Source organism: Anomaloglossus baeobatrachus, chromosome 6, assembly GCF_048569485.1.
Source record: "Anomaloglossus baeobatrachus isolate aAnoBae1 chromosome 6, aAnoBae1.hap1, whole genome shotgun sequence".
NCBI lineage: Eukaryota > Metazoa > Chordata > Amphibia > Anura > Aromobatidae > Anomaloglossus > Anomaloglossus baeobatrachus.
Window position 1 is genome coordinate 551230707 of NC_134358.1, and position 25565 is coordinate 551256271.

The 25565-nt window shown below is 43.8% G+C and overlaps 1 protein-coding gene across 1 annotated transcript; it reads right to left on the reverse strand.

Moving 5' to 3' along the window:
• Positions 1-302: 302 nt before the first annotated feature.
• LOC142243603 (serum paraoxonase/arylesterase 2-like) lies at positions 303-25565 on the reverse strand. The gene is given in 10 exon segments (XM_075315680.1): positions 303-541; positions 2010-2024; positions 2026-2139; positions 4815-4896; positions 7579-7779; positions 10972-11098; positions 13311-13479; positions 15403-15458; positions 17526-17596; positions 25454-25565. Coding segments are annotated over 10 exon segments (1071 nt in total). The 5' UTR covers positions 25528-25565; the 3' UTR covers positions 303-379.

A 25565-nucleotide genomic window follows, 5' to 3' on the forward strand; every position in this document is an offset into this window, starting at 1 on the left:
ATACAACTTTACAGCAGACAACTCTTACTGGCACCCCTAATGGCACCCAATGATTTTTCAAGGAGTAAAATGACTTATTGGATAAAGTTTTCAACAGTTGACTACTTTTGCAATTGGATAGATTGTACAGTTCAAGACTTGAACTTCACATAGGCCTTCACAATAATAAGTAAGAGATGAGGAGAGCTCAAATCAAAACCAAGAGAAGGTACCTTTTTGGCACTGGAAACCATTTTTCTAATTTTTGTTTACCCAAATTTACACAGAGAAGGGATTTAGGATTTTTTTTCTTAGTTTTTCGGTTAATGGAGTTTTTAGTTCGGTTTGTATTTAGTAAAAAATTCATAGTAGTATTTCATCCTTCGCAAGGTAAGAAGCGTCACTCCAGCTGACAGAACAGGGCTCGATGGTAAATTGTGCCCACCAGGAGCTTCCCTTCATAGACGGATGCACAGGACGACCCCTGGATCACCGACCCATTGTTCGCATAGACTTTGGTGATGATGGGATTATCGGCGTGAATATTCTGTACACGGTAGACCTGACGTAGAGTACAATAGAGAGGAAAAAAATAAGTGAACACACCCCAGAGAGGCATATAGACCACATGCAGTTCCCGTGTACCGGATGACACCCAAGAGGCAGTAGTTATCTATTTATGGGGCAGATTTTTCTATTTCTGACCATGGGAATTATTATTGGGGTATCGTGGCTGGATCTGCTATAGGAGCGTCTCTGTATCTGCTATGGAAGCGTCTCTTGATCTGCTATGGGAGCATCTCTGGATCTGCTATGGGAGAGTCTCTGGATCTGCTATGGAAGTGTCTCTGGATCTGCTATGGTAGCGTCTCTGGCTCAGCCATCATATTGTTTTCGTGGTAATCTCTATCTTGGAAGCCCCATGGCTAACTCTTGTCTAGGGGGCACTCGGGTTGGTTATATAATAGGGAACTGAGTCAAATTCAGTTTTGGGGCACTGTAGCTATCTCTATTATTGGACACTGTGCCATGTCTTCTAATGAGGGCATTGGGCCCGGCTCTATATCGGGACGCCACCCAAAATGAGGCATTGTGTCTGCTTCCCTTACGTGTGTACTATGTACTGTAATGGGGGCACAGTTTTGATTATGTAGGTACTAGGTACTGATATGCTGCCACTTGTTACTGAGTATTATGTGGTGGCATTTATTTTGTATACAGTATACTTTTATAGCAGCACATCATTATTTTGAGGGTTCTATGTACTGTAATGGGGGTACAGTAGTTTTTAGGCCTCTATATACTGTTATGGAGGTACATCTATATTTTGAAGGTACTGTGTACTGTCATGGGGCACAGTAGTTTTGAGGGTACTATATACTGTTATGGGGCATATCTATATTTTGATGGTACCGTGTAGAATTATGGGGGGTGGGGCATTTATTTTGTATATTTTTATAGTGGAACATCATTATCTTGAGGGTGCCATGTACTATAATTCGGGCACAGTAGTTTTGTGGGTACTATATACTGTTATACTGTTATATACTGTTATGGAGGCACATATATATATTTGAGGGTACACTTTACTAAGCCCAATGGAGTATACACAAAAATGTCTTTGTTGCCCATAGCAACCAATCACAGCGCATCATGTATTGCTAAAGATTTGAAAACACTAAAGCTATACTGTGGTTGCTATGGGCACCATAGGCTATAGGGCCTACTGCCTTTATACAGTGTCTTTTAATATATACATGGCCGCCGCCTTGGGGGTATTTTATGTTAGCTATGTCAGTGGAGGTACTAAGCTACAGGTGGAGCCGTTACTGCAACCTCATCTGCTTCCCGCCTCCTGTAACATCTTTCCACCTGCAATGTTCGCAGTGCTCCTTACTTGACATATATATATATATATATATATACATATAGGCCGTGGCCATTTATGTTGCTTAGCAACTGCTGGACTTCCCCTGTGGGAGTGACCACCACTGAATGGCCATAACTAATCAGAACATGTAATCACTGACCTCCGAGCCGGGGGGGATCTTCTGGGTTGTACATAGAGACCTTGAACAAGTTTGGATGAGCTCCTGTCCATATATCTCCAGTGACGGGATCCACCGACAGGTTATCCACAAGGGTATCCAGATCTACCACCTGGTATCCAAAAAAAGGAAGAAAAATATAAAAAATATGAAGTTTAATGTGAAGATAGATGGATGGCAAAGCAAGTCTATGGGTCCATGAAAAATATGGACGGTTATCTAAGAGAAGGTGGAGAATTTTTTTTTTTTCTTATTCACGTACGAAAAAAACTGACAAAAACGTGGACCAATCTATGATGAATCTGACCAAAATCACTGGTCAGTTTTTCTCGTACATGATGTCTGAATGACGCCTAAATTAGACCAGTATTTGGTGACCGCCCTTTGCCTTCATCGGCTCTTGTAGGTCACTTCTACAGTCAGGGATTTTGTTGGATTATACTCAGGTGTCTCAGTAACTAATTCTACCAAAGAGGTGATAATGATCATTTTTATTTGAAGGTTGTAATAGTCTTTAACTGAAACAGAAACAGCTGTGTTGGAGGCTTAAAACAGGCCAAGGAACAACCAAACTCTGCTATCTTTGGGGTCATTCTACAACTGAAGAGTAGATTTGTAACCTCCCTGATGTTATTACATGATGGAGGAGTATCTGTCTGTATTTCTCAGCATTGAGGACACCATTAATCCCTATAAAATCCACAACTCCATTTGCTGAAATACAGCCCCAAATCTACAGGACCCCCCACTGTAATTCACTGTTCCTGCAGACCCTCATTATTGTGCCGCTCTCCAGCCCTTTGGTGAGACACTGTTTTCTGTTATTGTAGGGGGGTGGCAGGAGGCCCACAAACCTCCCCGACAACCTGGCCTTGTTGAGAGCGATATATAGGTTACCGGTTATTTAAACAGTCACGTGAAGGTCTTGGGATGGGGTGTAGTTCTGTAATTCAACACAAGATGGCACAGTACCCCCATAATTCGGACCTAGGGAAGGATATAGGCCTGACACCCTGGGGTAGAAAAAGGAGAAGGGATTAGGAGGGAGTAGTGGTGAAGCAGAGAGAGAAGGAGGCTGTTTAGACAGTGGGAGAAAAAGAACGGTTCTTGGGCCAGGGAAGAGCGCCCCTGTGGCTAGTGGGCTAGTAAGAAAGACACAGACGCGGAGCTTAGGGCAAAGTCCTAGGGACCGCCACCATGAATCTAGTGCTGAGGGACTGAAGTGGGGATCAGCCTGGCCAGTATGCCCAAAACCTTTGCGGGCAGTCTTGTTGGTTCTGGAAGCCATTGGAACTCTATTAGAGCCAGGTTAAAGAAAGTGATGTGGAAATGTGTGTCCGGTCCTCTGAAGAATTGGTGTCTCTCTTACGGAGAAGAATGTTCTTATGAAACATTTATCTACAGTAAAGATGTTGAGTTGGAAGAAAATCCGGTGTCTGCCTTTTATTTAATGGTACTAGAGCCTACCACAGAGGTAAAGAATCCAAAGCCCCTAAAAACATGCACCCCCCCATCTCCACAACATCTGCAACCCCTGTTTCATGAAGTGAGCCGGTCAGGTACACGACCACACCTTCAGATGTCGGCTGAACCCCTGGCCGGTCCTTCGTTATAGCCAAATATTTCACATTTTGACTTATCACCAGTCCAGAATGCCTGCTGCCATTTTCCTTCACCCCATTTGTTATGTTTTCATGTATAGTTGGGTCACTTGACCTGGTTTCCATATAGAAGGTCTGAGGCTTTGGCCTCAATTCTTCCATCATGACCACTTCTGGACAGACTTCCCTGAACAGTAGATGGGTGTAGCTGGTTCCTTTCTTCGATGCCAGTCCTAAGCTGATGGCACTGCTGGATGTCTTCCGATTTCAAAGGGAAGTAATGATGATGTGTCTTTCACCTGCTGCACTAAGATTCCTTGGCTGACCACTGCGTCTCCAGTCCTTAACGTTGACCATTTCTTGGTGCTTCTTCCAAAGAGCTTGAACAGAACATGATGAAATCTTTGCCTGGGAGAGACCTGGCTGATGCAGTATAACTACCTTGTGTCTTGTTGCTGTGCTCAGTCTTGTCACGGTGTATGAGCTATTATTATTATTATTATTATTTATTATTATAGCGCCATTTATTCCATGGCGCTTTACAAGTGAAAGAGGGTATACGTACAACAATCATTAACAGTACAAGACAGACTGGTACAGGAGGAGAGAGGACCCTGCCCGCGAGGGCTCACAGTCTACAGGGAATGGGTGATGGTACAATAGGTGAGGACAGAGCTGGTTGCGCAGTGGTGTACTGGACTATGAAAAGAAAGCTATGAAAGCTATAAAAAGAAACCATCTTCCATATTCTCACCTTTGTAACCAAGTGACTGTTCCTCACCCAGATTAAATCTCCTACACAACTGTTGCTGTTTCAGTTAATGACTTTGCTACACTCTTCAAATGAAAATGATGATCATTATTTCCTGGTGAGATTTTCTTGACTGTAATCCAACAAAATCCTTGGCTTTGTGTACATGTACCTAAAGAAATTGATGAAGACAAAGGGCGGCCACCAAATATTGCTGCTATTTAGATTTCTCTTTCATTCATTCATGTCGCATTTCCCTATTCTGATAATAATAAACTATTAGCGCTTCTACTTTTGAAAGCGTTCTTAGTTTGCAGTACTTTTTCCGTATCTGCCTAAAACTTTTGCATAGTATTGTATGAGGCTATAGATGACAGATTATACATAGAAAGACGGATATGAAGAGATATATATGACATAAATCTATAGTTTTACCTTTATTGGGGTGAGGGACCAATCTTTATTTTTTCCGTAAACATTAATCGCATGACCCATGATATCGGCAGCATAGATAAATCTAGGGGAAGACACAATGGTCACAGTAAATAATACAGTATTTACTTAACTGATTTGCATTAACCCTTTGACTGCTGAGACTTTACACAAATAGAATCCAAATTCCAAAATGAAAAACAACTCATATTACACCTCATACCGGTTGTCAACAGACCGGGACCCTTTTGCCGTCTGATTGTCTGGGAAGGAGAGCCACAAGAGTAATTTTAGTTTTGTTGGACTTTACTTTTTTGGGTGTCACTCATGTAACAATGGAGAAGTATATATAGGAGAAGAAGAACACTGCCCCCTAATGGTAGAGCACTTGTAATTTAAGGGGTACTTTGCACGTTGCGACATCGCTACTGCGATATCATCGGGGTCAAATCGAAAGTGACGCACATCCGGCGTCGGTAACGACGTCGCAACGTGTAAAGCCTAGATGCGCCGATAAACGATCGCAAAAGCGTCGAAAATCGGTGATCTATGTAGCGTCGGTCATTTCCATAATGTCGCACCAATAGAAGATATGATGTTGTTCCTCGTTCCTGGAGCAGCGCACATCGCTGTGTGTGAAGCCGCAGGAGCGAGGAACATCTCTTTACCTGCGTCCCGCCTGCAATGGAGAAGGAAGGAGGTGGGCGGGATGTTTTCGTCCCGCTCATCTCCGCCCCTCTGCTTCTATTGGCCGCCTGCCGTGTGACGTCGCTCTGACGGCGCACGACCCGCCCCCTTAGGAAGGAGGTGGGTCGCCGGCCAGAGCGACGTCGCAGGGCAGGTAAGTGCGTGTGAAGCTGCCGTAGCGATAATGTTCGCTACGGCAGGAATCACAAGATATCGCATGTGCGACGGGGGCGGGTGCTATCACGCTCGGCATCGCTAGCCGATGCTAGCGATGTTGCAACTTGCAAAGTACCCCTAAGTGAAGCTCAATTTACACTGGAGATCAAAATTAGAGAACAATGTTTGATCACTTGCTTTTTTCAGAAATAATGTAATCAACATTGATGAACATTTGAAGTTTTTTTTGTAAGGGGTGCACAATGCCACTAGAACAGCGTTTTACAAAAGATCCAAAATTTATCAACATAAAACCTTCATTTTGTCCAAAACGTGATGATGATAATTAGAGAACAACAATGACTGTAAAACAGAGAAAGATGATCAGTAAATGTTCTGCAGGTAACAGTAGTCACTATCAGTAGGACGTGCACCGGCCGTCGCTGTGAATGACTTCAGCACATCTGCGGCCACAGGACATCACTAGTCTCTCACACTGCTCTGGGGGGATTTTGGTCCACTCTTCTTCCAGTGTCTTCCACAGTTCTTTGACTGTTATGGGTTTCTTGGCCATAACTTCCTGTCACTAAGGATTTTCCAGAGGTTTTCTATTGGGTTTAGATCTGGACTCATGACTGTGACCATTTCATTGTTTCATTGTTTTCTGTTTCAAGAAACTGCTTACCCCATTTTGCTGTGTGACAGGAGGCATTGTCCTGCATGAAAATTGCTGCTGATTGAGTGATGAACGCAAGTAAGGAGCCTCGTGTTGTGCAGAAGGTTCTGATACACACTTATATTTACTGTGCCATGTGTCTGTATGAGAGATCCAACTTCTGCTGCAGAAAACATTCCCCAAACCATGACACTTCCTCCACCACCTTTCACTGACTTCTTAACACACTTTAGATTCAGTCTTGCCCCAGTTTCTCGCTGAACATAATGTTTCCCATCAGACACAAATAAATTAAACTTGCATTCATCACTAAAATGACCTGTGGCTACTTCTCCTCTGTCCACACAACATGCTCCTCACCAAAGGTGAGTCTAGCCTTTTGATTCTTTCCGCTAATGAGAGGTTTGGTCACTGCAGAGTGGGCTTTCAGTCCAAATGCTCTTAAATGTCATGAAGCTGTATGACAAGACAGATCCTTACCTTGTTCAGTGCTGAACTGGCGAGAGATTCTAGCTGCAGTGTGTAAACGATTATCCATGGAGATTCTCCGCATTATCCTGTCCTCTCTTGCATTTGTCTTGTGAGATTGACCAGCCTTCTTGGGGGACTTGAAAGAGTTTGTGATGTTGCAAAGATTCAATATTTTCAAAATCACAGACTTGAAACCACCAACTTCTCTTGCTATGGATGATAGGGTCACCCCTTTGGCCTTCATCTGGACAACCTGCTGCCAGAGGGTTTCAGTCACTGAGGAACAGCACACCATTTTTGAAAAGTCAGTGCAAACTGGAAAGTTAGGCTTCCGGATACATAGGGTTATAGATAATTAAGGAAATTAGCAACAGGTGTCAGATAGGTGCTGGGTACCAATAACTTGCAGGTATCTGAAAGTGTTCTCTAATTTTGATCCGTGTTCTTTTACATTTATCTCATTTTCATTTTTATTATGTGCTTTACAATAAATTAAATTTATGAAATAAGCTTAAAATACTGCGAGTTTCCTCATGTTAGAATATAATCACATAGGATGACACAATGACTGCAACATTTAGGAAATTGTGTGTTGTTCTCTAATTATCATCTCCAATGTAAGTGTTTGGGATAGGACACAAGACTGCAGCGTATTCCTACTTCTATCGGGCAGGAGGACATTTGGTCTGAGCTGAGATAACCCCTCCATGAGCCTCATGTGTTTTTTGTCTTTCGTCTGCCCCTCCATGGACCGGTCAGTAATGAGAAGACACTTACTTTTTGTCATTAGACATGGCGATTCCATTGCCGGTATAATATCCTGTGACCACTTTTCGGACGTCCCCGGGACTGTAATACACGACGCCTGTCCACCGTAATCCAATCAACAGTTCCACAACTTTCATGGAAGTGATGTCAAAGTAGCAATCAATGGTGGCGTAGAAACTCTCGGGCCCAAGGGCAACAATATCATTAACACTAAACAAAGACAAAAAATTACAGCGGACGGCCAGGACGTTTTTCCAGGAACAATGACACTCCTGTTAAAAGGCCATGTCTAGTATTACGTACTGTGTCCAATTGACATGAATGAAGAAGAGCTGCAATACCAGACATGGCCTATGTATGAGAGTGGCGCTGTTTTGGAAAAGAGAAATGTAATATTTTTGTGTTAATTCTGGATAACTTCTTTAACAGCCAAATTATTGAAGTGCAGATGTCAAGTCAGTTCACTTCCCCATTGAATTGATTAGGCAACTAAGTAGTTGGTGGGTTTGTTTTATTTAAGGATCTGTATTATTTTAAAGGGTATATATTTATTTAAGTAATCTAGGTCGTCTATTTCTGTAAGGGGTCATAGTGCTTTGGCCTGGGGTCTGTAGATATTTAGTGGCTTTGGGCTCTGTGATTGGTTAAAGAGTCTGGTCTATATTTGCTTAAGGGTTTTGTATTAATCTGAGGGGTCTGGTTTGGGGTCTGTATTTGTTTATTGTTTTGTATTAATTTGAGGGGTCTGGTTTGGGGTCTGTATTTGTTTAGGGGTTTTGAGGGGTCTGGTTTAGGGTCTGTATTTGTTTATTGTTTTGCATTAATTTGAGGGGTCTGGTTTGGGGCCTTTATTTGTTTAGGGGTTTTGAGGGGTCTGGTTTAGGGTCTGTATTTGTTTATTGTTTTGTATTAATTTGAGGGGTCTGGTTTGGGGCCTGTATTTGTTTAGGGGTTTTGAGGTGTCTGGTTTGGGATCTGTATTTGTTTAGGGGTTTTGTATTAATTTGAGGGGTCTGTTTTGGGGTCTGTATTTGTTTAGGGGTTTTGTATTAATTTGAGGGGTCTGTTTTGGGGTCTGTATTTGCTTAGGGGTCTGGCCTGGGATCTGTTCTTAATTAAGGGGCCTGGTTTGGGGTCTGAAAACATTTTGGGCATGTCTAAAGAGGTCACAAGAACTACTAGAAACCAATGCTGTATTTCTCTCCTGGGTCATAGGAATGATTTTATGTATATATACTGTGCTGTTTCTATTTGTCTTAGTTAAAACTGTTATTTAATGTTTTTCATGCTTGTCTCTGCTGCGATCTACTGGTCAGACCTTTCGGCTCCTCTGTTTCTTTTGTCCAGCCCATGGGAGTGTCGGATGACCCTCTTGCATCACATCCTGGTATGTTCATTCCAAACCAGAGTTTATGAGAACAACATCCCTTATTGGAGCTGCTAGAAGCAAAGTCTTCTGACCATAGTAGCTTCAGAGACAAGCATCACAGGAGAACTACAATGCCAAGTACTTGGACCGCTGTACTTCTGCACGTCCTTAACCTTTGGAGAAAATAAACCACCATTGTTTCATCTTAGCATGTGCATGTTTAACTCTGGAGCGCTCTGGTCCTGTCTGCTTCACCTATAGGAAAAACGAAGGTAAGATTCTCACAACCTCTCACGACTACGCGCCTTCAATCGCCTTTAAGTGGGGACAGAACATATACAGTGGGGAAAAAAGTAGTCAGCCCCCAATTGTGCAAGGTCTCCCCTTTATAAAGATGAGATTTGCCTGTAATTGACATCATAGGTGACCACAAACTATGAGACAAAATGAGAAAACAAATTCAGAAAATCACCGCCTCTGATTTGGAAGATTTTGCTTTTGCAAATTATGGTGGAAAATAAGTATTTGGTCAATAACAAAAGTTCATCTCAATATTTTGTTCTATATCCTTTGATGGCAATGACAGAGGTGAAACGTTTTCTGTCTTCACAAGGTCGGCACACACTGTTGGTGGTATGTTGGCCCATTCCTCCATGCAGATCTCCTCTAGAGTATTGATGTTTTGGGCCTGTCACTGGGAAACACGGACTTTCATCTTCCTCCAAAGGTTTTCTGTGGGGTTGAGATTTGGTGACTGGCTAGGCCACTCCAGGACCTTCACATGCTTCTTACTAAGCCATTCCTTCGTTGCCCTGGCGGTGTGCGTGGGATCATTATCATGCTGAAAGACCCAGTCATGCTTCATCCTCAATGCCCTTGCTGATGGAAGGAGGTTTGCACTCAAAATCTCACAATAAATGGCCCCGTTCATTCTTTCATGTACACAAGATCAGTCGTCCTGGTCCCTTTGCAGAGAAACAGCCCCAAAGCATGATGTTGCCACCCGCATGCTTCACAGTAGGTATGGTGTTCTTTGGATGTAACTCAGTATTCTGTCTCCTCCAAACACGACGAGTTGTGTTTCTATCAACTAGTTCTACTTTGGTTTCATCAGACCATATGACATTCTCCCAATATTCTTCTGGATAATCGAAATGCTCTCTAGCAAACTTCAGACGGGCCTAGACATGTACTGGCTTAAGCTGAGGAACACATCTGGCACTGCAGGATCTGAGTCGCTGGCGGCGTAGTGTGTTACTGATGGTAACCTTTGTTACGGTGGTCCCAGCTCTATGCAGTTCATTCACTAAGTGTGGTTCTGGGATTTTTGCTCACCGTTCTTGTGATCATTTTGACCCCACGGGGTGGGATCGTGCGTGTAGCCCCAGATCGAGGGAGATTATCAGTGGTCTTGTATATCTTCCATTTTCTTATTATTGCTCCCACAGTTGATTTTATCACACAAAGCTGCTTGCCTATTGCAGATTCAGTCTTCCCAGCCTGGTGCAGGGCTACAATTTAGTTTTTGGTGTCCTTCGACAGCTCTTTGGTCTTCACCATAGTGGAGTTTGGAGTGTGACTGTTTAAGGTTGTGGACAGGTGTCTTTTATACTGACAAGTTTAAACAGGAGCCATTACTACAGGTAATGAGTGGAGGACAGAGGAGCCTCTTAAAAAAGAAGTTATAGCTCTGTGACAACCAGAAATTTTCCATGTTTTTAGATTACTAAATACTTATTTTCCACCATAATTTGCAAAACAAAAATCTTGCCAAATCAGACGCGGTGATTTTCTGGATTTGTTTTCTCATTTTGCCTCTCATAGTTGTGGTCACCTCTGATGTCAATTACAGGCCTCTCATTTTTTTAAGTGGGAGAACTTGCACAATTGGTGGCTGACTAAATACCTTTCTCCCCACTCTATATATATATATATATATATATATATATATATAGTACATATATATATATATATATAGTACATATATTTTTTTTGTGCACTGAATGCTCCTTTCGGCTGAACGGCTCCTGTACCTGTTGAGAAGTTCGTGTCTCACGGATTTCAGATGGATAAGAGAATATTCTTCCTGTACGAATCTAAATATCTCAATTACGGACTGTAACTGAGGATGATTCACCACAAAGAGATAGACTGCGCCATCTAAAGAAGGAAAATAGAGAGACATCATGCTGAAACAACGCAGGCTGTGTACAATAATTTATATTGGTAGCTTCGTGGGATGTCCAAGATTTAGGAGTGAAATACTTTCTGTGGCCACTAGGGGGACGGGAATATATTATTCATCTCTATGTAGTGAGCTCCCCCTAGTGGTGGCTGCAGATGGACAGAATTTTATTAATTAACGAGAACTGTTCATATTATGGTGGAGCAGATTGATATGTACGGTAGTTGTATGTGGAAATTATTCAGGACAACTTCACTTTCTATTCCTGCTTTGTGGTTTAGTATATGAACCTATTCAACAATTCACTACGAAACGCGTTAAATGCACTACCTTACAATTGAATCCCTATTTACGAGACATTTGTAAGCCCCCCCCTCATTCCGTCCAAGAATGACACAAAATCATTCTGATGCGTTAACTTTGAGATGTTTTTGCATAAACCCAGCCCTATTAAAGGGTCAAAATCAGCAACTGTGAATATAGGTGCTGATATAATGTATTTTGACATTGATGTGGAAGAGGATTTGGCTCCCCCCAAAAAAGTTTACTTTACAAAAACTGAACTAAAAATCTAAGATACCAACCTGATTTTGTAAATCGTTTTGATTAAAAATCTCCTACAGTTTTGTGTCTACAGCTCTTAAAGGGAACAAATCACAGGATTTTCCTATATAACCTAATGCCAGTGCTATACTGACACTATTAGGCTGACTCTATACATACGTGTAGTGATCAGCTCGGATGTTTAGGTTTTGAAATCCAAGAAAGTAAAGTTTATAAAATCGGCAGCTTCTTGAGTGACAGCAGCTGAGGATCAGATAATATGTGGGGGTGTATTCATAGTTATCCCCTCCCCCTGTTAAATTAGCATAAGTATTATACAAACGATTCACTTGTTCCCTTGCAGGACTGGAGTGAGGTCATACCCATGTGACCAGAAGGGGCGGGACCTCAGCCAACAGAAAAATGTTGCTTCGTGATATCAGCTTTGTAGGCTGAGGCCCCGCTCCTTCTGGTCACATGGGTATGACCTCACACAGGTCCTGCAAGTGAAAAAGTGAATCATTGGTATAATACTTATGCTAATTCTAACAGGGGGAGGGGATAACTATGAATACCCCCCAGCTATTATCTGATCCTCAGCTGCTGTCACTCAAGAAGCTGCTGATTTTATAAACTTTACTTTCTTGGATTTCAAAACCTAAACATCCAAGCTGCCCACTAAAGGTATGTATAGAATCATCCTGATAGTGCCAGTATAGCACTGGCTTTAGGTTATATAGGAAAATCCTGGTGATTGGTTCCCTTTAAGCAGACCTATGTGTCTCCATGGCAACAGATTACTGTCACGGGCGACAGTCATGTGGTGTCTGGCAATAGAAGGTCACAGTGTTTGGCTGCTCAAACTGCTCCCTAACCTTCTATCATTCCTGCTTGATGTATTTTGTATCCTATGTATCTCCTCTGATTTTTTTCATACCTTTCCCTTTAGGACCCTGCAGAGTTCCTCATCCTTTCAGCTGCTTTTCATCAGCACTTCCTTGGTGTCTATATATACCCTCTTTTCTCCATACTCAGTGCTGGTGATAAGTCCGCTACCCTTTACAAGTCTTCAGTGCAAGCAGTCGGCTCGCATTCTTCTGGTGTAACCTGGTTGTTTGCAGTTCCTCTTCTTGAGGCATCTGGAGATAAGTTCGTGTTTCCTTCCCTTGATTGTTATCCCTGTATGTCCTTTAGTACCTAGCAGGGTTGATTAAGAGCTTATCCCATCTGCTCCCTACCTAAAGCCCAAATACAGGGTCAGATTATGGTCAGGTATCCTGCTTGGTGCATAGGTGCAGAACCTATCTAGGGTGGTGAGGGACCCCAGGGACCAGCAGTAGTTTTGGTCAGGGGTCACCATCTCCCCCGTCCCTAAACACAGGGTTTCACGTCCCTTCCCTTTCGCTGTATGCTGGGTATTTCCCTGTACCTAGCATGACACATACTCCATCATTGTCTTGTGACTGAAGTCTTGAAGGAAATAGGGTGTAAGGAGTGGCAGCTAAATAGGAAAGGGTTAGAGCTAGAAGCGGTCCCATTGTTGATGACTTCCACCTAAGTAGGTGATTTTTAAAAATGAGAGTTGCAATCTGATTGGTTGTTCTGTACTGATAAATCCCTCACATGAGGTCCCGGACGTCTTACCCTCCTCATTAATGTACAGGCTGATCCCATGAGGGTTGAAGGAGTCGGTGTCGAAGCCTTCACTGATGCGCAGAGAAGTTGGGCTGAGGCCACCATCTTTCAGGTCTAAGAGGAGGATTTGTCCAGGTTCATCGGGTGCAAAGCTCTTAAAGATGGGAGACTTCAGACCCTAAAATATGTGCAACAATTTATTTTTATACAGCACCTAAACCCCCACCTTGACATTAAAGGGGGTCGTCCAATTTTGATGGCCCTCTTTTGAACTTAATGAGTTTGCCCACTACTTTTTTTTATTGATGGCCCATTCTTGGGAAAGTCAACAATTTATGATGGGAGGGGATGAGACACCCGCCCCCCCCGTTCCACTGATCAACTAATAAGGGCACCAATATGACGGTCCTTTTATGGAAATGAGTGTCATCATTCACCGGCGCTGTGTGTGTGAACTGCGCCTAACTCGTAATGGCTTGGTGTGAACTGCGCCTTACTCGTAATGGCTTGTTTTGTGTGTAAAGTTCCCTCTGAATTGTAAAGCTCCACGGAATAAAAAGTATTATTAGAGAGATATTAAAAATGGTGAGAAACTAAAGTACAAAGTATATTAGAAAGTTGTAGACCTTTTCATTTACCCAGAAAACTCCTATATAATGATGATGGGGCATTATATTATTTTGACTCTTCCAATACGAGGCATTAAAGCTTGTAGATAAGATGTATGTGAAAGGTGTGCGCAGTCTATACGTCTTATCAGTGCGAGTCTTCCGGAATATATACTAAAGTCCACGGAAAACCTAAATATACCTATGTGTCTGTCACTGTGACTGAGCACTCGGAGCGGGGGAGGGGGGTGAAAATAGGAGAAAATTATAGAAATCGACAGGAGGTATAGGAACCTGCTCAGCGGCGGCCGTCCTGCTCTCAGGATATTACTTCCCTATTCCTTACATAGAACTCAATATTTCAAATAGACTCCTACTAGCTGATGGAATTTTCTACCTGCTGTCAATGTTTTTCTACTTGCTGATGTCATTGCTCTACTTACTGATGTCATCATTCTACTTACTGACATTATTGCTCTTTTTGCCAACGTCATTTTGCCCTTTCTCATGTCACCTCTCTACTTGCTGACATCATTCCTTTACTTGCATCATTTTTCTACTTGCTGATGTCATTCCTATATTTGCTGACATCATTCCCCTACTGATGTCACCCATCTACTTACTGACATCACACCTCTATTTGCCGATGTTATTTTCTACTGTCTCGTAATCTCTTTACTTGCTGACGTCTTGAGGCTGCTCTTTTTTTGTTGACATCAATCCTCTACTTCTGATGTCATCCCTCTATATTTGCTGATGTCATCCCTCTATATTTGATGATATCATCCCTCTATATTTGCTGATGTCATCCCTCTATATTTGCTGATGTCATCCCTCTATATTTGCTGATGTCATCCCTCTATATTTCCTGATGTCATCCCTCTATATTTGCTGATGTCATCCCTCTATATTTGCTGATGTCATCCCTCTATATTTGCTGATGTCATCCCTCTATTTGCTGATGTCATCCCTCTATATTTGCTGATGTCATCCCTCTATATTTGCTGATGTCATCCCTCTATATTTGCTGATGTCATCCCTCTATATTTGCTGATGTCATCCCTCTATATTTGCTGATGTCATCCCTCTATATTTGCTGATGTCATCCCTCTATTTGATGATGTCATCCCTCTATATTTGCTGAGGTTATCCCTCTATATTTGCTGATGTCATCCCTCTATATTTGCTGATGTCATCCCTCTATATTTGCTGATGTCATCCCTCTATATTTGCTGATGTCATCCCTCTATATTTGATTATGTCATCCCTCTATATTTGCTGATGTCATCCCTCTATATTTGCTGATGTCACCCCTTTGTACTTGATGATGCCATCCCTCTATTTGCTGATGTCATCCCTCTATATTTGATGATGTCATCCCTCTATATTTGATGATGTCATCCCTCTTCCTTGTGAAATTGTTTTTTTACTTGCTGATGTCATTTTTTTACATTAATCTCTGTGACATATTTCAAGAAATGGTAAATACTCACAGTGCTTATAAAGGCCAAACCATTAGGGAGAATTTCGATATCTTCAGAACCGGCCTCTGTGGAAGAAAACAACATGAGGTTAAGAGAGATTTTATATTCCAGAGCTTCATTCACAATTCTGCTAAAATCTCCCAGCATTCCCTGCTTGTTCAGTTTCGGGAGCTGTAATCTTTACCCCAGACCATAGTAGGGGTTCAGCGCGGCTGGTAGGGCTGTGTGTTAACAAGAATCTTACCATTTCCAAAAACAACCAGTAGCATTAAGTGGTTTCCAATACTGGATGTAACCCCGGCCAGGGGCACAATATGTAATGCTGACGTTGGATTATATGCATGTATATTGAATATTACTGGTGAATTTGCTTTGCTTATACGTCATCGGTATTTTAACCTTTAAAGGGCCGTCTACTTATTTTTAGGAGTTTAAAAAGTGGTCTTACGATAAAAAAAATTACTCCTCTAATGGATCCTCATGACTCCTCTGTACCTCTGCCTATGTCCTCCACTGGTCTCCTTGCTTTTCCGGTAGCGGACATCATGAGACCACTAGAGCCAACCAACGGGCACAAATTGGTGGAATCAGCCGTGTTCAACCAAACAGATTGGCTGTGGTGGTCATCTAAGTGGTCAGATGGCCATGTGTGTCTCTTTTATTCTTAACACCACCTTTGGTCCATATTTGATTGGTTAACCTCCAGCATAATGGCACAATCAAAGGGCTGTGATGAGGTTTCTTAAATGCTCCCTATTCTAGTGATTGGCAGTAAACCTAGTGTCACGATGTGACTGTAGGATAGTGAGGAACACGCTTTGGGACCCTCAACTATCCTTAATCTCTGGATTACCACTAATAGGAGTAGTTACTAATCACTCCTGGACGAAGCACGCCTGTTGCGAAACGCGCGTCAGTGTGAGGGGTCGCCGCACCGCTCTTAGCATTGGATCGGCTGCCTGTTGGTAATACTATTTGCGATTTCAATAACTATTTATTCCTTTCTATTTTCTATACATATGGAGATTTGATACTTGTTACCTACAACTTTATAACAGGCAATGTCTTCCTCTGCCATGTATAGTTAACTCACATTGGATGTAACTATTTATCTACTATTACAAACTGTTAAATTTATTTTGTGGGTCCTGGCTGCCCATATCAATACCATCCGTCTTTTGGGTTGGTCCATTTGGGTTTTATGTGGTTATTAATTTTTATTAATAAAGAATTTTATTTTTTTAAATTGGCTTGCTTGTTGTTAATTGGTGTTAATAGTGGAGATGCAAGAGTCCCATGCCTTACTATTCTCCTGACCAGAACTAACCTGTCTCCCCTACAGGGAAGGAAGAGGCAGAAGTGTAATGGAAACAGATAAAGACAGAGACGAGAAAAGCAAAACTCAGACACACTGCAAACTCACAGGAACAAACAGTAAGAGACTAAAGAGAAAAGCAAGAGAAGTAAGGCAGCAACAAAACGAGAACAAGGGTTATCACCACAACCGCTCACAGCAATAACGTACTACATCCACCAGTAAGTCTGGATCACAACACTTCACCAGACGAGTATAGAGAAGCTATAGCTGGCGTTAAAGGAAGTGTTCAGCTAGGATATATAGGAGGGGAGCAAATGTGGCTGGCTCCCACACAGCATGTGATCAAAGGAGACTAACAAGCAGCCCAACAGAGATTAACTCTTGCTATCCTGCCTCTGAACTACAAGTCTGTGGGTCAATGCTTGAGTTTGCCTGTGCTGATCATAGACATCAGAGAGGATAGCAGGCAAAGTTCCAGAATATGTAGTTTCCACAAATCCCAATGACAGTCGGCGATGCTTGTAAGAACCTCCTTGTGATACCTAGGTCATAAAGAGTGGCCCAATAGGGCATATAGAAAAGGGTTCAGTGATCCATAGTCCAGTTAATCAACGCTGATCTTATCCTAGTGTGCACCACCACTATAGTTTTTGACCATTTTGCTGATCCATGGTGCATGGGATGCCCCATGTTGGAAGCACAAGAGCCCCTGATTTACAAGAGTGATGTGGAGGGTCTGGATCCATTTGTGTGGAGGATTTACATTTTTAAGGTTTTATTACACGATGACATTCAGATAATTAGAAAAACTCACCTATCCCTTTCAGGAGTTGACAGTTTGGGAGGTCTACCGGCTCTACTTCATTGAAGATTTTGGTTCTATGACTAAAGAAGAAAAATTAATTCAGAAAATCTCATATCGGACGTCAAAAATAACATGATATTTGTGGAGACACGGGGCTCAGTGGGTGCTCTCGTCCGCTAAAACCCGCCGCCTTTAGAAAGACAGCGTGGCTCAGGGCTCATCCCAACTGAACGCCGGCCTCCTTAACCGTAGGCGTAACACTACTCAGACAACACAGGGTGAGGGAATCACAATAATTAGACTTTATTGGATCCCCAAACAATTAACGGCACATAACAGATAACCAGCAAAACACAAATGTAACAGGCAACAGAGTCTCACCCTTCCGCTGGCTCACCAGGGATTTAGAATGTCCATGCCTCAGAGGTCCCAGGGCTATTTACTCCAATCCAGCAGCACCCCGCTTTTGGCAGGCACCCGAGAAAGGAATAATGCCAGATTTAGGAAGCTGTGTGAGGTCTGCAAAGTCTGTAGCAGGTGACTGAACTGTCCCAACCTGAGTGTCCTCCTTAGGTAGTCCTGGTATGATGATATAATCCTGGCAGCCGGAGTCGAAATCCCTAGACTGTGGATATGGTCTCCAATCGGAACCGGAGTCCCTAGATTGAAGCCACAGGGTATCCTGATCCTCTAGTCAGCTCCTAAGAGCTTAGACTGGATCCATCAGCATCCATCAACAACCCCCTGGTGGCTTAAAGAAATCCCTTTTATAGCCACAGCCTTCCACTTGGATACACTGCGTCCTCATCGATTGGTAGGACAAGATCGCCTCTCCCATTGAATGAATCTCAAGCTGCATGGACAATGTTCATCCAAATGATGTCTACAGAAAGACTGAGGGTATACATGTAGTCTGGAATGCACAGACTAGACAATGACTACTAAGATAATTACATTAGCAATACACATCTACAATACAATGATTACTGGAAGAGTCTGGAGAAACAATAGCTAAGTAAACATGACTTAGCACACATAAGAACAAGAACTGGCTGAATGTTAAGAAACTTTAACCCATGAGAGGCATTGGGTGTCCATGTCGTCACAATATTCATTAAAATTAGGGTGAGTTTTGATCACCAAAAAACAGTAGCTTGAAATGTAACGCTTGCCTCTGAAGATGATAAGGTGGTGAGCAGGAGTGGACCCACTTGACAACAGGGGAACCTGGGCTCACCCTTGAGAGGGAGGGGCTTGACTAAGTGCCCGCCGTGAGGCAAACATCAGTTGCCACTACCAGGGCAGAGACCAGAACTGTGGCAGCTGACCCCCAGGGTAGGGACCGACATGGGTAGAAACAGGCAGAGTCTCTAGTGCAGCAAAGGCCACTGGGAAGGCTGAGGCAGATGGCATGGCCAGGAAAGACAGACACAGTCACTATTATAGCAGGGACCACCGGGGCAGCTGAGGCAGATAACATCGCCAGGGTGAACGGACACAGGGTTACTGACGGGGCTGGGAAACAAGCAGAGGACACTATACTGACATGAGGAACAAACCACTAACTAACCATGTTGATCAGGCACCTCCCCTAATGGGAGAGTGCTTTAAGTACCCAGTGCCTCTCAGCGATAGGCTGAGAGGCACTTCCAGGAAATAGCTCTGGGAGGAGAAAGCAGAGAACTACCATGTGGAGGATCGTGGGGAGGACAGGCAGTGTATTACGAGCCGGCCGCAGCGAAGAATAAGTAGGTATCCCTATAGAGAGGGGGGCAGCCGGTGCATGGATGCCAACACTACAATAAGTTTAGGTTAGAAGGGGGCGTAGATCTAAATCAAGCACCTGCCATTTAATTTCCAGGATCAGTGAGGTTGAATATATTTATCTAGTGATATACCATATGGTAGTAACCCTTTAAGCCCTGAATATTCTTATAAAAGGTCTGCTTTTATATTATAAATTTGTAGAAAAAAGCCTCTGCCGTCTTTGGTTTAGTTCGCTGTAGTTGCACATGTGACATTATAGACATATAAAACACAATGAAAAAGGATAAAAAACTGCTATACAGCACTCAATGCCAGTCTGCTGCATGGAAAGCTAAATACATATTTGTGACGACATGGACTCTCATGGGTTAAAGTTTCTTAAAATTCAGCCAGACAGGATGATAGATTGTTTATAGATGGGGGATAAGTCCCTCATTGTTTCTACAAGACTCTTGTTGACTCATGTAATTGTGTTGGCCACTGAAAGCCAGACGTATTGTTTCTCCAGACTTTTCCAGTAATCATTGTATTGTAATTGTGTATTGCTAATGTGATTACCTTAGTAGCCATTGTCGAGTCTGTGACTTGCAGACTTCATGTAGATATCCTCAGTCTTTCTGTAGACAGCATTTGAATGAACATTGTCCATGCAGCTTGAGATTCATCCAATGGGAGAGGCGCTCTTGTCCAACCAATCGATGAGGACGCAGTGTATCTAAGTGGAAGGCTGTGGCTATAAAAGGGACTTCATTAAGCCACCAGGTTGTTGATGGATGCTGATGGATCCAGTCTAGGCTCTTAGGAGCTGACTAGAGGATCAGGATATCTTATGGCTTCAATCTAGGGACTCCGGTTCCGGTTGGAGACCATATCCACAGCCTAGGGATTTCGACTCCGGCTGCCAGGATTGTATCATCAAACCAAGGACTACTTAAGGAAGAAACCCAGGTTGGAACAATTTGGTCACCTGGCTACAGACTTTGCAGACCTCACACAGCTTCCTAAATCTGGCGCTATTCCTTTCTCGGTGGGTGCCCGCCGAAAGCGGGTGCTGCTGATTGGAGTAAGTGGCCCTGGAAGCTCTGAGGCATGGACATTCTAAATCCCTGGTGAGCCAGCGGAAGGGTGAGACTCTGTTGCATGTTACATTTGTGTTTTGCTGGTTATGTGTTATGTGCCGTTAATTAACGGCACATAACACATAACCAGCAAAACAGAAATTGGGGATCCAATAAAGTCTAATTATTGTGGTTCCCTCACCCTGTGTTGTCTGAGTAGTGTTACGCCCACGGTTAAGGAGGCCGGCGTTCAGTTGGGATGAGCCCTGAGCCACGCTGTCTTTCTAAAGGCGGCGGGTTTTAGTGGACGAGAGCACCCACTGAGCCCCGTGTCTCCACAATTGCTATACAGCACTCAATGCCAGTCTGCTGCATGGAAAGCTAAATACATATTATCTTGCTTTAGAAAGGAAATGGCCTCAGATGAAGAAGATGCCGCTTTATCAAAAACAAATGAGATCATATCTGCGGAAATCCTGTGTTCTTGATTTTCAATTGTAAGGAGTGTTGCATTAATTGTCATTCTCCTTTGATATTGAATTCACAAGTGGCTTATACAATAGTACGGAGACCTTTACACCAGATCCGCCCGGCCTTGGACGATGCTTTGTGCAGACTTTTACTACATATTTTTCAATGTTCAATCATGTCCCAGTGTTGTATGAAGCCTCGTGAGGGGTCCTGAACTTGGGAGGCTTATAGCAGAAAGGCGAAATAATATGAAGTGAGGGCACAAATACAGAAGGACAGTTAGGCCCTGTGCATATGCTACGGTTTTTGATGCAGTCTTTTTGAAATCTGCATCAAAATCTGCATGCCTCTCCTGAAGTCATAAAAGTCTATGGGATTTTAGATTTGATGTTTTCAGTGTGGTTTTGGTGCAATTACTGGTCAGGTTTAGCGGCATTTTTTCACCCATTGACTTCAATTCATTGACTTTCTTGATGGCCCAAAAAAACGCATCAAAAACCGCAACCTGTTTTGGTGCAATTTTTTGCTACAGTGTGCAGATTTGGTGCAGAAAATTTTTGCACACCTTCTGGTTCAAAGAGTTTTCTTTATTTTCATGACTCTGAAAATTGTAGATTCACATTGAAGGCATCAAAACTATGAATTAAAACATATGGAATGAAATACTTATAAAAAAGTGTGAAACTGTAGACTGTTAGAATTTGTATTATGGCAAGAATAAAGCAGCTAACTAAAGAAAAACGAGTTGCCATCATTACTGTAAGAAATGAAGGTCAGTCAATCAGAAAAATTGGGAAAACTTTGAAAGTGTCCCCAAGTGCAGTTGCAAAAAAAATCAAATGCTACAAAGAAACTGGCTCACATGAGGACCACCCCAGGAAAGGAAAACCAAGAGTCACCTCTGCTGCGGAGGATACGTTTATCCAAGTCGCCAGCCTCAGAAATCACAGGTTAACAGCAGCTCAGATTAGAGACCAGGTCAATGCCGCACAGAGTTCTAGCAGCAGACACATCTCTAGAACAACTGTTAAGAGGAGACTTTGTGCAGCAGGCCTTCATGGTAAAATAGCTGCTAGGAAACCACTGCTAAGGACCGACAACAAGCAGTAGAGACTTGTTTGGGCTAAAGAACACAAGGCATGGACATTAGACCAGTGGAAATCTGTGCTTTGGTCTGATGAGTCCAAATTTGAGATCTTTGGATCCAACCACCGTGTCTTTGTGCGACGCAGAAAAGGTGAACGAATGGACTCTACATGCCTGGTTCCCACCATGAAGCATGGAGGAGGAGGTGTGATGGTGTGGGGGTGCTTTGCTGGTGACACTTGGGGATTTATTCAAAATTGAAGGCATACTGAACCAGCATGGCTACCACAGCATTTTGCAGCGGCATGCTATTCCATCCAGTTTGTGTTTAGTTGGACCCTTATTTATTTTTCAACAGGGCAATGACCCCAAACACACCTCCAGGCTGTGTAAAGGCTATTTGACTAAGGAGGAGAGTGATGAGGTGCTACGCCAGATGACCTGGCCTCCACAGTCACCAGACCTGAACCCAATCGAGATGGTTTGGGGTGAGCTGGACTTCAGAGTGAAGGCACAAGGGCCAACAAGCGCTAAGCATCTCTGGGAACTCCTTCAAGACTGTTGGAAGACCATTTCCGGTGACTACCTCATGAAGCTCATCAAGAGAATGCCAAGAGTGTGCAAAGCAGGAATCAAAGCAAAAGGTGGCTACTTTGAAGAACCTAGAATATATTTTCAGTTGTTTCACACTTTTTTGTTCAGTATTTCATTCCACATGTGATAATTCATAGTTCTGATGCCTTCAATGTGAATCTACAATTTTTAGAGTCCTGAAAATAAAGAAAACTCTTTGAATGAGAAGGTGTGTCCAAACTTTTGGTCTGTACTGTATATAATTTTTTGAATGAATCACTAATGAAAGAGTATACAATAGAGAAGGATTTCATGATAACCTAAAACAATAGTGCCCAATGCCAGTCTGTTGCATTGAAAGACAACTAAATATTGTTGCGTTTTAAGAAAGGCTTTTTTGAAAGAAAAATAAACTTTTTTTTTTACCGAAACAGTATAGAAATGACCAATTACCCTAAGAAAAGTTTGATGGGCAATTTTTTATAAATCTCTAAAATCTAAAAGCATATTTCCATCCTAGACACTAGTGGCAAATCCATAAGATAGAGGTGGAACCTACAATTATGACCTAAGACTTCCCGTATGTCTGGAATGTGGATGTGAAGCTACTCCTGGTGCAGTAGGCAACTAAACCACCAGGTGTTGCCTAAGCACAACCAAACAGGATCTAATAGAAGAAACCCTAGGTGGCGCAGAATCCAGGGGAGAATAATCGAAACAGGACGAGGTCGATGCACAGAGAGGTCATGTCAGGACAAAAGGGAGAACCGAGACAGAGTCAAAACACCAGCTGAAGTTGGTACACAAAGGAAGTCAGTTAAAGGGTAGGAAAGAGATAAGATAACAGAGCTGGGAATGAGTGGAGAAGGTGGGTAATCCAGCGGGAGGTAAACGGAGGGAGCAGGACAAAACATTGCGATGAGCAGAGAAGCGGAGATGAGACACATGGAGGTCAGGGAACGCAGACACGGGCAGAGGAAGGAAGTCTTGAGAGCTGGAGGAGGAGAGCGGTATCGAGACAAAATCAGGGAAGACATGAGCAGAGCTGAGCACTTGCCGAAACCGGAAATATCACTGGCGGCGTGGCAGCAGGGTCGGCTCCGTAATAAATCGGAGGAAAGTCCAAATTCAGGTCCAAAGGACCCCTCCCCCAGGTCAGGAAGAAGCTGAAAACCCGGAGGGGACCGAATGGGGTAAGCCAGCTCTGTAGGGGGCCAGCCAGCAAAGCATGGCGAGAAACTGGCTCTGCAGGATGGCAGGCCTGCAGAGCATGGTCATACAGTGGGTCCCCCATGCAAAGGTCTACCAATAACACTGACTCTGGGGCCCACTATTCAGCAAAATGAAAATATTACATTCATATCTTTCACAAATGTTCCTCTGCTTCTATATATTAAACTAGTGAGTTTATCGGATGGATGATGAGATGCTGCTTTTTTCTGTACATAGAAAATCAAATGTATTGGCCAAACTACTGCTCATGTTGGTAGGTAAGTGGCTTAGTCCTGCACAGGGGCCCCCCAGAGGATTCACCGGTTGTCCTGTGGGCCAATCCAAGCCTGGCATCTTCCATTATGATTGGCTGCGCATGTGTGGCGCCCTGGACAAGCCAGGTCGTCACAGAACTACACCAACACACCCCACACCCCGGTTAGGCACACCGAAGTCAAACACAAAATCCTTGTTGCCTTCCTCCAGGGGCTGATGTCCACACCAGGGGGTGGGCCAAGCGGTTGGTCCCGCCCACCGAGGAGTTCACAGTCCTAGAGGCGGGAAAAGAAGTGAGATCAGTTTTAGGAAGTGAAGTGGTAGGAGAGGAGACTGAAGGCGTCCGGGTGTGTGGCCCGGACGGAACAGCAAGGTTGGCAGACGGTGGTGACCGTCTGCAGGAGAGGCTGATTAGAGCGAACCGTAAGGACCGTGGATGGGCAGTGGCCCGACGGTACCAGATCGGGGAGCAAAGAGAAGCCAGCACCATCCGGCAGGGCTTACGGACCCCGACCAGGCTAGGAGTCGCCGTAAAACTGGTCAAATCCGTTAGCGAAGGGAACCTCCGGGGTTTCCCAGCAGTCAAGACCCGATTGAAGGCAACAGCTCACACCGTAGAGGGAAACACAGCCACCGCCAAGGCTACAGTTCCCAGGGCCAGAGCCTGCGGGCAAAAGGGGCTCCCTCAGCCTCCATCCAAGCTGGGGAGCGGGTTACCGGTGGGAAGCCATTGGAACCGTAAACACAACACAGGTGCAGGGAAAGGCAGTCACCATCAACCTACCGGGAGAGCTACCGCAGCCGTCTGTGGGACCCGTCCATCCAGCCGTTTGTTTTACCGGAGACTTTGCATTCATCATTGGCTGAGTGAGCTGCCCCCGCGACTCTGCACCTCACCAGGCCCCGTAACCCGCCTGCCATCCATCCCTACCCCCTCACCGGGCCCCGGGACAACCGACCCCCCTACCCATGGAGGGGAGAAACAACATCCAAGCTGCTCCCTGTCATCGCTCCCGGGATCCCCGTCCAGAGCAGCGGTGGTGTCACCAATCTTACCACAACCGTGGGTGGCGTCACGGACAATATCCCTAAACCAAACCACCCCCCTTTCACTCACGGGCGAGGAACGCCGCTCGAGTCCCCGGGATCCGGCCCACCGCTCGAGCCACCACCGAGCAGCAGCAGCAGCCGGACCCGAGCAGTGGGTGAGCGCAGCGTCCCCTCCTCCGCCCGCGACACATGCACGGCTCTCTTTATTCCATTCTGTTTGAGAACACCTGAGCAAACATGTGAGATTACAAGGAATTTTTGGATTCTTACAGATTTGCAGGGTCCCATGCACCGTCCAGTCATTATCTATAGAAGATAATAATCATGAGTAACAATTCACTGAGCGCTAATCCTGGATATCGGCGGCAACGAGAAGCTGGCAACAAAATTTCAGGAAGTTAGAAAAGTTAAAAGTAGTGAAGAAAAGTAAGACAAGTCACTTACCAAAAATTCATGATCCTCTCCCCCAGGAGAGCAAGGAGCGCCCCGACAAGGGTGATTTTCAGCAGGTTCCCCATGTCTGCAGCGCTGGCCTTGGATTCCTAGCTGAACTTTA